The sequence below is a fragment of the Rissa tridactyla genome, chromosome 6, assembly GCF_028500815.1.
Source record: "Rissa tridactyla isolate bRisTri1 chromosome 6, bRisTri1.patW.cur.20221130, whole genome shotgun sequence".
Classification (NCBI taxonomy): Eukaryota; Metazoa; Chordata; class Aves; order Charadriiformes; family Laridae; genus Rissa; species Rissa tridactyla.
The window spans coordinates 35,578,107-35,594,531 of record NC_071471.1 but is presented as its reverse complement, the minus strand read 5'-3'; the positions used below and the strand labels follow the sequence as shown (position 1 = coordinate 35,594,531).

General features: G+C 36.9%; 1 protein-coding gene across 5 annotated transcripts in view; it reads right to left on the bottom strand.

Annotated features, from left to right (window-relative positions):
• Positions 1–1,266: 1,266 nt before the first annotated feature.
• Positions 1,267–16,425, bottom strand: part of UBE2D1 (ubiquitin conjugating enzyme E2 D1) — a 39,497-nt gene continuing 24,338 nt past the window's right edge. For 2 of the 5 annotated variants that reach the window (XM_054204978.1, XM_054204980.1), the window contains 6 exons: positions 10,985–11,048; positions 10,859–10,890; positions 8,028–8,105; positions 7,663–7,768; positions 5,238–5,331; positions 1,267–2,159 (listed from right to left, as the gene is read on the bottom strand). In XM_054204978.1, the coding sequence (XP_054060953.1) occupies positions 2,114–2,159; positions 5,238–5,331; positions 7,663–7,768; positions 8,028–8,105; positions 10,859–10,890; positions 10,985–11,048 (420 nt within the window). In that variant the 3' untranslated portion in view covers positions 1,267–2,113. Of the gene's footprint in view, positions 2,160–5,237; positions 5,348–7,662; positions 7,769–8,027; positions 8,106–8,560; positions 8,679–10,858; positions 10,891–10,984; positions 11,049–12,324; positions 12,895–16,425 lie in introns of those variants that run through there. The other 3 variants (XM_054204979.1, XM_054204981.1, XR_008466933.1) reach the window with 3 other exon arrangements.

Sequence of the window (16,425 nt, the reverse complement as noted above, 5' to 3'; positions counted from 1 at the left end):
CCCTGTGATGGGAAGTCATTCTGGCACAGAGCATAAAAATTACCAGCTGAATGAAGTACAAGTGTTTTCAAGTGTTTAACACAAGAAAGCGAGTATTATTCCAAAATGCATATCAAACTTCCAAGTTTCTTCCAAAATGCATATCAAACTTCCAAGTTTCTTCCAAAATGCATATCAAACTTCCAAGTTTCACACAGTTCAATAATACAGATATTGCAAACATTTAAATAACTTCCAGTACTACCCATCTAGGAAAAAAATAAAAGCTCTGGGAACACATTCCGATGGTCAGTTTCCTACCACCATTTCAGCAATAAGTACAAAAAACAGCTCTGCCTTCCTCGCTACATCCGCCTAATTCAAGTATAATGAAGCGCTCATTTGAATAACAACCCCCCCACCTTTACTCAAGCTTACAATCTAAAGTGAATGAGGATATTTTAAGATCAATAGAGCTGCTCTCCATCAGGCTTTTGTTTCAAAAAAACCTCATCGGTACATCATAGATAAAAAAGGCAGCGCAGAGGTGACATTTTCCCCACACATGACCAATTTATGCTGTGGGTCCACAGGCACAAAGGTAAATATCTTCCATTGTGCACACTTCCCACCCACAACCCAAATTCCAGTCTGGCATTCATTACAGAGAAAAACCCAAACATTTTTGTAGTCTTAAAAATGTATCCTATGATGACAAGTTTCCCAACTGCAAGTCACTTTTCTTTTATGTGCAGGGAAAAAACATTAGTCACGCAGATTTATTTTCAGATACCCTAAAAGAATGTACAGTAGGAAATCAAAATTGTTCTGGTTTTAATCTGCTTTATAAGGAAAGACTGCCCCTCTCCAGCACTATTCGTTTTCCACATGCATAGTCTGAAGCAAACGAAGTACCAGTTAATAGAAAAGTTAGTTTCAAGTGTGAGATGTTTTACTGTAACATTCTGATATTGCAAATACACCACCTTGGCTGAAGTGTCTGACCTTCAAACACTTCTTGTGGTATTTCCTCCATAAACAGATATAACATGTCATCAAACTGTTTGAAATCTTATACAAAACAATGGGCATAACATGCTAAATAAATTAGGCTAAAGCTAGCGTAAAAATTAATTGCAACACAGTTCTAAGTAGTACACTATGCATGGCTTTATCTTCCCTTTTGTCTACAAGACACATGCACACTTAGTATTTTGATTCTCTAATGTTAGAACAAGCACTTTAAGGATATGCATTGTTTAAAGAAAAAAAAAAAGCCAAGACAAGTAGTAGAAAATGCATTTTATTTATATGGAAAAGGCTACATTTAGATTTGTAAAAGGTCTGTGATAGTGTTATGTTGCCAACATGTCAAAAATCATTTTGTGAATAGCAACAAAACGGTTATGTATCTTTCTACATAGCAGTGCAATTAGTTCACATTGCAATAAAATTAAGTCAAGTATGCAACAGAATCAAAAAAACAAGTGTTTCTCCATAATCAGCATACAAAGAATTACAGTGCAAAGATCATTTTAGGTTTTAAGATATCTGCAGTCAGTCTTTAGAATATCCTAATGGGTGGGATACTCCAGTTATTTTCATTACTAGCAGTTGTATCTTGTCAATACTGTGCACAAGCAAGTAAGTCTAAAATGAAATGACTTACATGGTAAATAAAATATTTAGTCTATACAGTAAAAAAAACACATACAAATTATATAAGTGAACTAACAAAATGAAATCTGAACACATTTATGAAACAAACAACATACTTTAAAGACACATATACAGTATTCCTCACATAAAACCAGCTACTTTTTCCAGCAAAAATAATTTGGTTGCTTTACAACTGCATTATGGATCTCGTAGTCTGAAGATGTAGATGTCCAACACTTAAAAACCATAATAAATGTCTTCTGCAAAGCATACAAAGAGGATAAATATTCATATCACAGTCATAAGTTTATTTTTGGAAGTTTGTTCTCCCTTGCTCCGGAAACACACTTACATGGGTGGAAAAAAATTCAAGGGGCATCATGATACACTGAAACAGGTGTTCCATTTCCTTCTAATTTTGAAAAACCCCTAGGACTTACAGTACTCTGTGGTATATGAAAAAGTCTTCTTAAGTTTACATTGCATATTTCTGAGTCCATTCTCTTGCGTATCTGTTGTATCTGTACATGCAGAAAGAAGGCATAACAGTGAAGAGCTGTTAGTGATACATTGACAATGGCCACATATTTACTTAATACAGATGTTATAGAGCTTTTCAACTTCTAGCATTGATTCAAATAATGTTAAAATAGTCTAAAAGCCAAGAAACAAATACCCACCATACGTTCAGTTTCTAAGGCTACCTATCAGAGCTATTTAAAATAGACTCAACACCAATCTCACAGGTTTGTATCAAAATGCATATCATTGTGCATTCTTAATTTGCATTTCACAACCGGTTCCCTTATTTGTACCTTAACAAAAATTTGTTGTCAATTATTCCTAAATGTGTATACTATTAACAGTCTGACAAAGTTCACACGTTTTAGTTGCATAAAATTCAGTACAATTAACTGTGGGGATAGAAGGCACAATGATTTTTTTTTTTTTTATTCTCCATCCTGCTTTTCAGAACCTGGAAGGAAAATTTCCCGAAAAGCATTTTAGGTCTTGGGTCTCTTCCTTCTGATATGAAGCTGACTAGCACTCCCAAAGGTAAATGTCCTCAGAGAATCAATAACTTTCCTTCTGGTCCTCACATTTATTACATTCCACTCTTCAGACTAGCTTCACTTTCTCCTGGGTCCTCCAGAGAAATCGGTGACAAGTTTTTTTTAAATCAATTCAAGATCACTATAGCAACTTGTGTTCTAACTGTTTGGTTTTTTTCTTAAGAATATGCTACCATACGAGTCTTTGGATTTGTACTTATAGCAAAATACCCATAGATAAATGGTCAGGGGTAACCACCCATATCCTTCATTTCCTAAATCCAAACAGAGATTAAAAGAATTTAATAGGTGATCAGCATAAGAGGATAAAGCTGTAGTCAAGACTACACGTTCTGTCACTTTCTCCAGCAATCATTAAATTTCAAGTTCTGGAGATAGAGAAATAGCCCTCATTTGCTTCCTTCAAAAACAGGAGGCACAATGGCTGAAATCACTACTAAGTAAGTGGATGGACAAGAGCCAAGACACAAATGGGCAGAAGCTGAGGCAGAACATCCCCAGCTTGAATATGATCTGCTTTGCAGTACAAGCCTCAGAGTTCAAGCACTTCAGAAGTGGGTTATACGATTTGATTGTACCGGACATTGAATTGTCAGAAAAAGGCCATTTTAGTAATTCTTACTCTGGGGAAGAAATACTAGACCATAGGCTTCCATGTAACTTCTACATCATTCCTTCTCTATCCAGTCCTCAAGGTAAAAGCAATGCTCAAATCTTCATGGGTCTGTGATACGTGAGGAACCACAGGCCACTAGCATGCACTGCAAGAAGTCTTCAATGGCTCAGTACTAAAAAATAGGTACACCAAACAATTTCCTCGGTCAGTTAACTAGAAAGTAAAAAATTCTTCTGGATATCACAAACGTGCCACAGAATGAGGCAAAGCATGTAACAATTAAAATAGTTAACAGCAAGCTTACCAAAAAGCAGCTTAAGTATCAAGAATAAAAAGCCTGCCCCAAACTAAATCCATAATCTTCTCCACAGCTTGAAGAAGTCAGATGAACAGCAGTGGTTAGGCTGTCTACAAATGTAATTTATTGTCAAGGCCATCAGAAAATTTGTGATGGGTTCATTTTGGGGAAGGTTATTCCATTCTTGACAAATTAGGACTGGATGTATTTGGAGAATCATAGAGACTCCTGCTCCTTGTTACTATGCTAAATGGATCTTGTGTTTCAGTCTTTCTTAATTACACACACACACAGAAAATCCAGAGGTGCTAAAAACCTGTTAGAAAGGACAGCTCAGGCCATGCTGATAGACTGCAGACTAAGTCCTGGATTGTGCTCAAAACACCTACAGCAGCAGAGTTCAACAGGATCTCCCAGTGGTAAGCAAAATACTTCCTTCCTGGATCACTGATCCTGTAACCTTTTCCATGCATAAAGTCCTTGAGGTTTGTAAGGCCAGGGGAAGCAAGCAGCTGATAGCAGAAACTGATCAGCAGAAAGCAGCTAAGATGGAAAAATCTCACAGATAGTATTTCCTCCATGGAATCCTTTGGAAATCATGAAGTCTAATCTGTGGAACAAAAGGCCTGAGCTTCCTGCCAGCCACAACTGCAAAAACTCTTAAGAAATCAATGCAGAAATCAACGCACCACTGCTTTGATATCCATAAATTTCACTATTCAAAGTTTGAGTGGCAAAAGGAGTCACCCTAGAGAGGTTCTGCTCTTGAAAGAAACTCTGCTCTGCCAAGCATCGGGCTTGCTAGCGACCTCTAAATCCTGGTATCTGGTATTGTGAGGGTTCAGCCATGTATGTACTTTAATACAGTATTTCAAAACCTTCCTTCGGATTGATGCACAACAAAGTTAGCAAGCCTTAAAACTGAACTTTGGGAGATCCGGGTGGCTCTGCACTGTAAGTAAGAGACTCCAGCATAGATGTTTCAGTCAGTACAGTACTTTTAGAGTTAAAACTCCTCAAATGAAAACCAGGTTTGGTCCAGAAGCACATAATGCTTCAGTTACGTTCTGTCCATGTTACCTACCCAAGATCAGAAATGTCCTGCAAATTCTACAGCTGTTCCAGAAAGTAAGAGAGGTTCTTTTTCTCTTTAAAACACTGCAAATTGCAATAAATGTGACGATGATTCTTAATACTAAACAGAACAGAATATTAGTCTACCCTACATTTACAAAATTGTGTTAAAAACATGAGTTTGTTGATTATATCTAACATCTTAAAGGCACAGGTTTTACAACCAGAGTATCACAGTAACAATAAATAATTCATATTTGGGAAATAATTTTTCATGCAATGAATATAATAAGCACACAACACAGAAGGGTGAAGGTTTTATGCAACTAAGTACAAAAAAAGAAATAGTGAGTATCCAACAGCTGTATATGCCTACAGTTTCCTGCTTGCCATTCCACTGATCGGTATTTTCAAGATTTCAAAATCTAATCCTGTGGAAATCTATGAAAAGGCTATCTTTAAAAGTTAAGATAGAAGCTGCATAGCACATAACCGCCTGCAAGGACCACACACACAAATACATATATGTTATACTCACTTTTCCTTGTCTGACTTGTAGATTTGTGCAATATCCGGTACTAATGGATCATCTGGATTAGGATCACAAAGTAAGGAGCATATGGACAATAAAACTAAATAAAAGAGACACTAGATTAAGCAAGTTAGTTTGCTTTATTTCTATAATCCTTTAATATATTCCAGTACACTGAAGAAGGGTGGTAGAAGGGAGATTGGAAAGAGAATGCATATTAGTATTAAACTTTCCCATAGCAGTTCTGCTCAGGAATGTTTATACAGCATCATTTTTCCAGGTCCTAAGTAAATACCACCTTATGCTAGCCTAGAGAACTTGCAACCCATGGACCTGTACCTTCTGTAATGATCTCTCCCATGTTTTAACCTATGAACATTAAAAAAACTACAGACTACATAGTTCCCTATAAATATTTAATCAGACTGAGCTCTTCCATCTACAATTATTTAAGATAATTAATATTTTTAATATTACACTGCCATGCGATACTCTTTTTGTACATCTCCATCTCCACTTCTGTGCTGAGAGTTATTCTCTCCTTTATGTGAATATTTCACTTAATTTGATAGAAGTGTGACTTCCATTTGGGGAAAATACTTCATCAGTGTCATATGCAGGTATTCATTTATTCATTTATAACTCCATATTCGTTGTCTGGTATTGAACCAAGGATATTTGATTTTTCTAACATTTTCTGTCCATACTTTTCAGGAAATTTATATTATTATACTCAGAATTAACATGAATACGAGAGTATACACTTAAACAATTCTAAACACATAGTGAAAGGGAATTTGACACTACAATGAGAATCTGCTGTAGAACAGGATTTTTTTTCCTTGCTTTGTCTTGTTACAAAAGAGCCCAGACTAACACCTATTTTCAGCTGTAGCATGTTCGATCACTTCATACTGACATATTTAATTTTATTAAGTGCCAAATACACTAGTAATATTAGAAAAATCAGGTTAGAATACTTGGTCACACCAATCAGAGGTGCTATCAGCATGTTGTAATCCTTTGCTTCAGTAAAACAAGAACTATAAAGGAGAAACTTCCACGAGCCACTAAGCCAATTTCCAGTTTATGAAATATATAATGTGTAAGCACATTAAAAGCACGTCAGATCAGAAAATGTAAGACCAGCAGACTGCTCCTCTTTATAACTGAAGGAACACTCAACAAGTAAAGACAGAGAAAAGTGCTGAAGATCTAAAAGCTTAAAGAGTTTTCAGTTGTAAATGCCAACTGTTAAACATCATATAAGTGCCAACTCTCATTTGCGAAATACCTTCTAAATAACTGGAAACAAGACAGTTTTTTCTCAGCAATAAAACAATTGACCAGTTTCTGTGGAAAATTGATAGCAAATACACACAATAGTAATTCACATCTTCAGCAACTACATCAGGAACCAGTATTAAACTAGATTTTATTTAGCTTGTGAGATTACTGGACAGGGTTGTTAGGCATGAGCAGAAGTTGCTCTTCCAAGGAGGTATAGCCGTTGTGCTTGCAAAGAGCAATTGCCATTGGACAGAGACTAACAATTTTTCCCTTGGTTATACACCAAATGCAATGACACTGTTCTAAAAAAAGACACATGGTTTAGAGAGCTCTCCAGCACATAAGCAAGATATGATACTGTTTAACCTTTTGAGTCACATGAGAACTTTCTGTAAGGTGACTAAGAGTGTGCCTAAGCATTTTAAAGATGAGTGAGGAAAAAACAATAATAGCACCCACATTTTAAGCTGCTTTTGAAGTGACACAAAATGCTACACCAGAAGAACTGCTTGACTGTAACCTCAATGTTCCAAAAACCTACAGTGTTACACTGAGAAAGTTTAATTACAGGACTAGAATATTTTAATAAATTGTTTACTGATGACTTTGAAAGCAGCTACATTTTAAAATACTCATCTTACAGAGGAATGCAAACCAGAACAATTTATCTCATTTTAAAATAAAGTCTAATTAAGACCTTAGCCCACACAAGGATGCTCAGGCAACCCAAAGAGGCATCAATAGGCAATCAGGTAAGCCCACACACATGAGTATCAGGGTTTTCCATTTACATCCAAATTGATTTGATTTTGATGCTCTCTTCACCAGTTTCTCCTCAGTTCTGCATGCACGGTCAGCTATAATACAGAAGTTGCATTTCAGGCTAATTGGCCATTTATTATCTTACTCAACTTGTTTTAGAACATTTCTTCACCATGCACATAATATTTTATGTAACATGACACTCCAAATAAACTCTGCAAGATCTTGGATTGTAACAAGAATTCCAATGGAATTTGCCACTTCTGTAACGTGCAGGATAAATGAATTCCCACTGCCACCCTTAGTGCAGTAATACACAAAGAAGCACCACAGCAGAGTATGCAATTTCATAAATCCATTAGCAAAACTGTGAATTTACCTTTAGATACAGTCAGAGCTGGTGACCATTGCGATCTCAGGATATCAAGACAAATACTCCCATTACTATTTATGTTTGGGTGGTATATTTTTGTTGTAAAAGCAATCTGGAATAAAATAAATAAAAAAGTAACATCAGTTTCTGTTTATTACATTTGGAACCCTTAACATTGTCCCTTCAGTTCCAGTCATACTAGATTGGCCAATACAAGCTATTGTACAGTCTTAACTGTTCATCCACTATGGACAAGTATCTTATTGCTGGCCTTTCTGGCTTTCACTTCCAAAATTAAGCCTCAAAGAATTAAGACAAAGAAACAAAGCTTTGACCAAAAAATTGCATAAGTTTTGAGATAAAGGACTTACCTTTGGTGGTTTGAAAGGATAGTCTGTTGGGAAGTGTACTGTGAGAAAAAATACGCCCCCTTGATATGCACTGTCAGGCTGAGGAAACAAACCAAACAAAACATATTAATATATTTCAGTTATGTTGGAGCTTCCCTTCTGAACACAGATAGCCTCCCAAAGCTACGAGTATCTTAGAAAATCCATTTTTTCCCCAGTACACAGCCCATGCTGTGGGCCACAGCCCACTATGGACTGTGTACTGGGAAGGCACAGAGGGAACTGAACCCTCCCACTGGCCTGCTGCGCTACAGCAGAGCCAACCATGGCTACTACTGCAGTAGCACAACATGGATACTCAGTGCTGCCCTTCTTGGGGAGAGAAAGGGAGGAAGCAGTGTCTGACTGGTGGAGCTACAAAAAACTGCGGATCCATCAGCTCCACCGCACCAAGGGGAACACAAAACCCAGAGCAGGTTCTTCCAAATCCTGTCTCCATGCAACACCGCAGGTGCTCTGATCCTCCTCCATCCTTAAGCTACAAATATACTCACCTCAAGAAGTGGTTTCTCTTTGCAGATGCAAAGAGTAGGATTTTCCAACATAATTCAGTTGATCATGGTGACATCAGGGAGTTTTAAAACACACAACATCTTTGTGACCTGCACAAATCTGTGAACATGCATTTTGTTAGAGAACATGTGCACAGGTTTATGTCCAGGTTGCACAGAGTTAATAGATAGAAATAACTTTGTTGCAGTCATCTGTTGAGGAAAACTTTCATTTTTATTAACTAGAAAAGTGAGGGGAAAAGTCTCAATGCAAAATAATAGAGAGCAGTGCTGCCGTTTCTGATTTAAGGGAAGGAGAAGAAAACCTTTCTCATTACTTGGTAAGTTTAAAACAGCCACACAGGAACTCAATCCCAGCAAAGCTGCAGAAGATCAAGTTTTTTAGTTCTCTTATGGAAGCAAAGGCAGACTGTTTTTTAAATAAAATGTCTACTTTGGAAGTGAGCAAAAAATTACAGTTTTAGAGAGGTCAAGTCACAAATGGTCTGCTAGGACATGTCATCTTACACACTCAAAATGCGGACAGTGTTGGAATGTAAGCCAGGTTATATATAGTATTGCTGAGTAGTCAGCATTAGCTAACATCAGAAGAGATTGCCGCTATACTTACAATTAGGTTTGAAAGGACTGCTTGCATGCATACTAAATGGATTTGTCAAAGTTAAAACAAGCTGAAGATGAGAGAAGCTCTGTGTCAGACAGAAGGCAAAGTCAAGTCACAGTATGTTTTGTGAGTAAGATATGTAAAACAAATTGATGATGCCCATAGGCAGGAACACTGGTTACCCTACTTCCACACATAGGAAGTGAATTCTTTGTGAAGTCCTATGCTTCCCTCAGGCCATCAGAAAACATACCGGATGTGCATCCCTAGTTCCTTATGGTATCAAGACAAAGGATTAACAAGCTGACCATGTTCTTATTGGTAGGTATGACTGAAAAAAGTTGGCAAGAGATGCTTATTCTTATGTTTAACTAGAGGAATCTGAGGAACCTGAAGCAAAGAAAAGAGTATTTTCCACTACAGAATATGGAAGATGAATTGCAAGCTCAAAGACAAAAAAAAAGAATTTATGTGCTAGTATTTCCCTTACTCAGGTCAGAGTCATTCAGGACAGAGACATTATTGGTGGCAATTAGCACATAAGCTTTTGTTAACTCTCAGCTGCTTTGCTGGTTTGCCATTCACCTTTAAGCAGTGCAGAAGGGCAGGGGTCAGAATGACTTTGTATAAGAAATAACACAGTTGTTAAAGAAAAATAGCAAAAGCATTAGTAACCTACAAAAAAACCTGCCACAATCATTTCAGTTGCTGCTGGGCTATTGATGAGTTGGATGACAGACTCCAGAATACACTAGCAAATTAGTAACTCGTCTTTCACTGCTTCAGAGCAGCTGTGCTGAAAATGTAGAAATAGCCTGAAAGCAGTCACAATTCCACTTTCTCCAACATGGGATGCTGCATCTTCATGGATTAAGTACTGTCCCAAAATTTCAGCTCACACAGTGGTTCAGCTCATCATCTGAACCAGAAATTCTTCCTTCCAAATCAGTAAATCCAAAACAAAACCACTAGAAATACAAACTCCTTACCATGATGTTAATAAACACCCCTTCCCTCAGGCCACGTTGTTCTTCATTCTTTATGCTGAAACCCTTTTCAGTTTTCCTTTAAAATTTTCTGTTCTTAAGCTTTATTGTCCTTTCTTATGTAGTTTCCTTGATGAGAGTCATAAACGGGGTCTTTAGAGATCTCCCTCAACCCAAGGAAAGCTGTTCTTTCTCACACAGAAACCAAAAGTACCCACAAATGCTGGTCTACAGTTTGCAAAAGCCATCTGTTTTTGCCAGAGCCACATCACAGACATCAAAAAGCCTCTATCTAAAAGCCCCCAAAATCACCCTGTGCACCATCACTCTTGTTTACAGTTACCAACTTTAATGTTGTATCACACCCACACTTCCTCCTTTCAGATAGATCAACCCTCCAGAACTGATCATCTTTGAAAAGCAAACATTTCACTTTGCAGCCCACCTCACCAATTCAAACATTGCAGCTCACTGATTAAGCACCCCTAACTTCATGAAGACAACAGATTTTTGAACAGTTACAGAACAAAACTAGTACCAGACTAAGAACAACAATACCACCCTAAATCTTTAATCTAGACACAGCACAGCCGAATTTGACTGTCACATTTACAGAAACCCAAATGAATCCTTCCATAACAAAATGGGAAACAAGGTCTACTTTCTAAGCAGCACGAATTATATACTTACAGGTCCCATAATTGTTGCTTGCCAATGAAACACTGAAAGTCAAAAAGGCACAGCAATTAGAGATTTTTCTGAGCTTTTTATAACCAAAAAAAGGTCAGCTGTGACAATGTACTACAAAGAGCTTACAGTCATCTCCAACAGGTCCAGCAGAACAGTGGGCCGGTGGGTCTCGCTGCAGATCACTTAGTTCCTGTAAGAAACAGGCAAATATTTGAAGACATCTACATGGAAATACACACCACTCAGCAGCATCACTTCAAAAGTGAGACTGCAAACAGATTAAATAGACCTGTGGTATTTTTAAAGCAATCACTTGAAATATCCATTGATACTGAAAAGTTGGTTTTTTTTTTTTAACCAGATAGGTCTGCACCTAAAGACAATGTTGTGCTATAAATTAATAGCTGAAAGTATTTAAGAGTTACAACCAAGTTCAGAATGAGCTGGATATACTGAAGTAGACCTAAAAATATGAAGAAAATTAAGACTTTCTTGATTCCTGTGTAAACTCACTGCTTTGGAAACTTATGTACTAATCTGCCTGTTACTTTAGCTTTTGATTTTACAAAAGCTTCTTGTACTGGCCTAATCTATGTACACTAGCTGAGTTAAACTAGCTCATAAAATGCTTGCAGTCTGTCTAGAGATGATATATAAAGATAACATGAAGGTTCCTAAGTAAACTAGAAAACAAAGGAAAAATATTAGCTCTACACCTTACTTGATTTAATTCCCTGGATGTTTAGTTGTTTGTTTTTTTTTTTTTTCTCTGCAAAATAACTACTAAAAAAATCCCAAGAAAGTTGAAATTTAGGAGAAGCTTTCAGAGAAACTTTTGTAGGTCAACTGATTTATTTCTTCTACAGAAGTCCACACAGTCCCAAATAATCTAAAATTATTATTTGATTATGCAAAAACAGCTCAGCTTTTCATCTGATTTATCATCACTATATCGAATGCAAAATAAACCAGGCATTAATGTTGGTTTATTTTCCTTGTTTAATTTAATATACCACATTTGATATCTGTACTATACGAACAACACACACCTTCTTCCAATTCTAAGCTGATAGGAACCGTGCTGCGATAAGTTTAGCAATTATGTGTAAATACATTGATTGAAATAAGCTAAAAGACATGTGCTAAGCCACTCTGTGTAAGTCAGTCAACTAATTACTCAAAACATACACATTTAAGTAAACAATAGACATAAGCTGGGCTGCAAATATCACCTTGATTTTAGTGTAAGGAATAAAAGGCAAAACATTTCTACCCAAAAATTATCAGTAAAGACAACTACTTCCAAAAACAAGGTTTAAATTGGAACTAAGTTTAACTCAAGTGTAGAATTTGTGTATGTTGCATGACCAGACCTTATGTACAATTTGAAGGGTTAAAACTCTGCACTTCTCAACTGCTGTGATATATTTATCCATTTACAACATCCAGTAAACATTTCAACTCACACAGTTCTCTCTTTGAGGGACCCAGTTTACCATGGTGCTGGCACCTAAATTCAGGCACACTTCTTACAGGTCCACTCTTGGCCCTGAATTCAAAGACAGGCACTGCTATCTACTTCAGCCAGGTAATAGAGTAGTAATACAACCACTTGCTCTGAAGTCATTCCTCACAATCTTTGGAATTTAAAATAAGAGACAGTTCTTTGATATGTACTGAAATATATCAGGTTGCCAACTAGTGTTACTTGTCTGCCCTCAACGTTATTCTCTTGGCGAAATTGTACACTGGTCCAGAAACAACAATCCAGGCTAGACTTTAACTAATAAAGGCAATAGCAAAACCCTTTAAAAGTGCAGTTCCCTTTTTAATCGGAGGATTCAAATTTCACTAAGAGAGTGACACAGAGAAGCAGTAATCTATGCAAAGCCAAGTCCTTGCCAGTACACGAAGGGAGTCAACAAGTCTCAAATTTCCAGGAGTCACAAGAGTTGTAACAAGTGTTACCAGCAGCACAGCAGTTACAGCCACCATCTACTCTTAATTTGCAACTCAAGATCTAACCCAACAAGAGATTAAGCCTTGTACACCCACTAAAACAGAGCCAGCTACACGAGACTGTTAACAACAACAGAGAACTCAAAGCCTAGAAATCATGCTTTTTTAATAGCAGTCATGGCTGACTATTAAATTAAAGACAATGACAGGAAAAATATGTATCTTAACTCCTCAGAGAGTCTCCAAAATACAGGCAAACATGCCTTTATGCATATACGAACTGCTAGGCAAGCACTTCATTCTGGACTCACAAGTCTATAACAGTACAGTCATTTGTTAGATGCTTTCCTCACGACCTTTACATATCCCAAACCCCCACAAATTGTTTTTCATTCGTATGTACACATGCAGTTCACAACTGGCAGGAGCTAGTGAAAGCTCCTCAGGTATACACTTTCCATTTCAGGCTACTAAAGGGACTGAAATTTGTCCATGATAAAAACACCACGTTTTTAATCATACCTTGATGAGACTCCGAACTATCAACTCCTGTCATTAATAGTTCCCTAATAATGATGAAGAAAAGGCTCTCTTCAACCAACTTCACTAAAAGAGAGGAATGACAGATTCATAGAGCTTCGGCAGCTAGGAAACAAAGCCAGACCAAACTTCAAAATCCCGATAGAGCAAATTCAAGTAATATTTTCCAATCATAAGAAATAATGTATTGAAGCTAATGTGGTTTAAAAATGCAAATGGTAACATGATCAAACTTTGTAAATTGAGTTTGACAGTGTTAACGTTTTGAGCCTTTACATAAAGCTCAGATTGAGCTGTGATAAAAAAAGAACTATTCAGCTTTATACTGTTAGTTATGCTGTTTAAGCTCCATATTCAAAGCAAAATTATCTGGAGAATTCTAAGATTTAAGCTTCAAGCTTTCCTCCATCTTTTGAAATGGTGCAAGGAGACAGTCAGAATGTTGCCCATAAGCCAGACTGTTTTGCCATTGTCCAGAGCTGAACACTGCAGAACAGCTCCAATGATTCTCTAGCGTAAGTAGATATAGAAAAACTGCTTCATGACTTTACATATTCACAAAAGAATGAGGTGTTGAATACAAGAATTCTCTACACAAAGCAGCAAAGATGCTCTTCGCAAGAAGACCAAAGCCTTGCTGTGTCAAGGGACAAGGGTGAACAGTTACAAAGCACAATGAGCCGAGACCTCATGCAGAAGTGCAAGAGAACTGCACGTAAGGCATTACACAGCCAACAGTAAAGATTTCTTCGTGATTTTTAAGTTAATTAGTTCCAGCAGTTTTGTCCATGTTTTATGGATCATCACTATGTAGCTGCACGATGGGGGCCTGGTTACTTCAAGGCCTTGTCTACACCGCTGTTTTTAGTTACTGGTATAGAAAATGCCGGTGCAAGATTTTGACATATGTAAGCTAACAAACAGGACCTGTAAGTCAAAGCAGTGCAGATTCAGTTTCAGAACAGAAAGTCAACACTACAAATTACGGTGTACACCAGTGCAGTGTCCTTGTATGAGACTAGAGAAACCCAAAATTTTGTCTGCAAGAAACACAAACAGAAGTATCAGTTATTTCACACACTGGTGAATGTCACAGCATAAAAGCATCTATCAAGAGCCACACTATCCCAACACAGCCAGGATAAACGTGTACAGAGAAAACAGCTAAGCTGAAGACAGTGGTAGGAATAAATCTTTTAATCCTCTCAAACATAGGAAATATTACCAAGTAGAATAGAATACTATTAATTCTACACCTCTGAATGGGTGCTATAGCAAACAATTTCTCCTGTTTGTAACTACAGAACAGCAGCAGAGCACAAACATAAGCAGGATCTGTGACCAGGTGTAGTTAATAAAGGAATATTAACGTAACACTACAAATGCTAAATGACAATTCCTGGAGATGAATACAGCAAAGCCTCCAAATTATCACCTTTCATTGCACCGCACACACTGTACAATAAATAGCTCTGTGGGCACCATGAGGCAAAAATTTAAAAATTGAGTTTAACAGATGTAAAACACACACCATGGTAAGCTATAAATGATGGAAATATTTCTGACCATGCAGACTAGTACTCACTGTCAAAATATAACACAGGATGTATTTCATAAAAGCATAAAGCTGGTGAAGACTGAGAGACCAGTTTAACAGTTACACGCTTCATTAGCAGTCAGGCGTCTCTCCTAAAAAACTACTGGAACAAGATTGTGAAGGATACTTTGATAACAAAGAGATAAAATATTCCCAGCATAGCAGTCATGGACACTCAATGGCTATGAGCATGAGTAGTAACAAAAAAAAGGCCCTAAAAACATCTCCTGTTTTTTCAATTAAAAAAACCTCAGAAAAAAGACTGCAGACTATCAGAAGACCAAAATAAACTTCAGGCAGCACCACTAAAGGCTATTTTAATTCTCTAAACAACACAAACCGACAAGCAAAGCTCTATTCCACACCACTATTTAAAATACAGGTTTTTGTATTTGCCAGTTATGTTCTTCATTTCTTGCACAAAATGCACCGTAGACCACAGACTCACTTTCTACCAACTCCATGCATACACTGCTACTATTATATTGATGTGTGGAACCATCTGTCAAAAAAATGCCAGTGATTATATTTGGACTTGCTAAAGGATTCTCTGTTCTTCATAAATTTGATAAATGTAAAGCAAATATTTATCATAACATTTCTCAATATAAAGTTAAGTCTTAGTAACACATTCTATTTTATACATTGTTTTAATGCAAAAAATATTGCTGTGACATCACAGCTGATGTTTTGAAAGCAAATTAAAATGTTTTATACTATGGATCCAAAAAAGAAGTTTCCTTAGTATGTTTATTACCATCCAAATACACCATGTGAATCAAGATTTTAAAGTCAAAACATAAACCACAAATATTGATAAAATTGTATTTACTTGGGTGAATTTACAGTAACAAAAGTTATTTTCAACATAAATATTTGAGTCTGTATGTCCTATTACTGTACCCATATGTGAAACACATACAAAACAAACAGACATGTAGTTCATTGACGTATCTAAATGTTTGAATGCTTCTATTCTTTGGGTTGTGGGAGAAAAAACAATCAAGCACTATGCACCAACAAGATAAAAACCAACAGCTAGTTTTAAACCAGTCTTCAAATGTGTCAGAAAATAGTTTGTCACTGGTGTTAAAGTCTCTCCTAAATCTATTTTTTAGGCCTATAACAAAAGTAAATACTGGTTTTGTACATACTTCAAAACTGCCTGAATCATTAACAAGCATAACATCAACCCCTCGTTAACACTAGAGGAACACCCAGAAGTATAGGATTTATGATGAAAACAGTCTCCTCAACTGTAATACTGAATTGACAGGACAACAGACTTGCAATTAGATATGTAAACAAAGGATTCGGAACAGGAGTCTCAGAAAAACAGTTCTGCACAGGGCAGATGGGCATAACTGACCTAAGCGCCAAATTACGTGACCTAACAGCCTGAATTATTTTCTACTTTGCCCAAAAGCCACAATGTCTTAATTTCCAGAGGCGGCAATAACAAAGGCTTCTT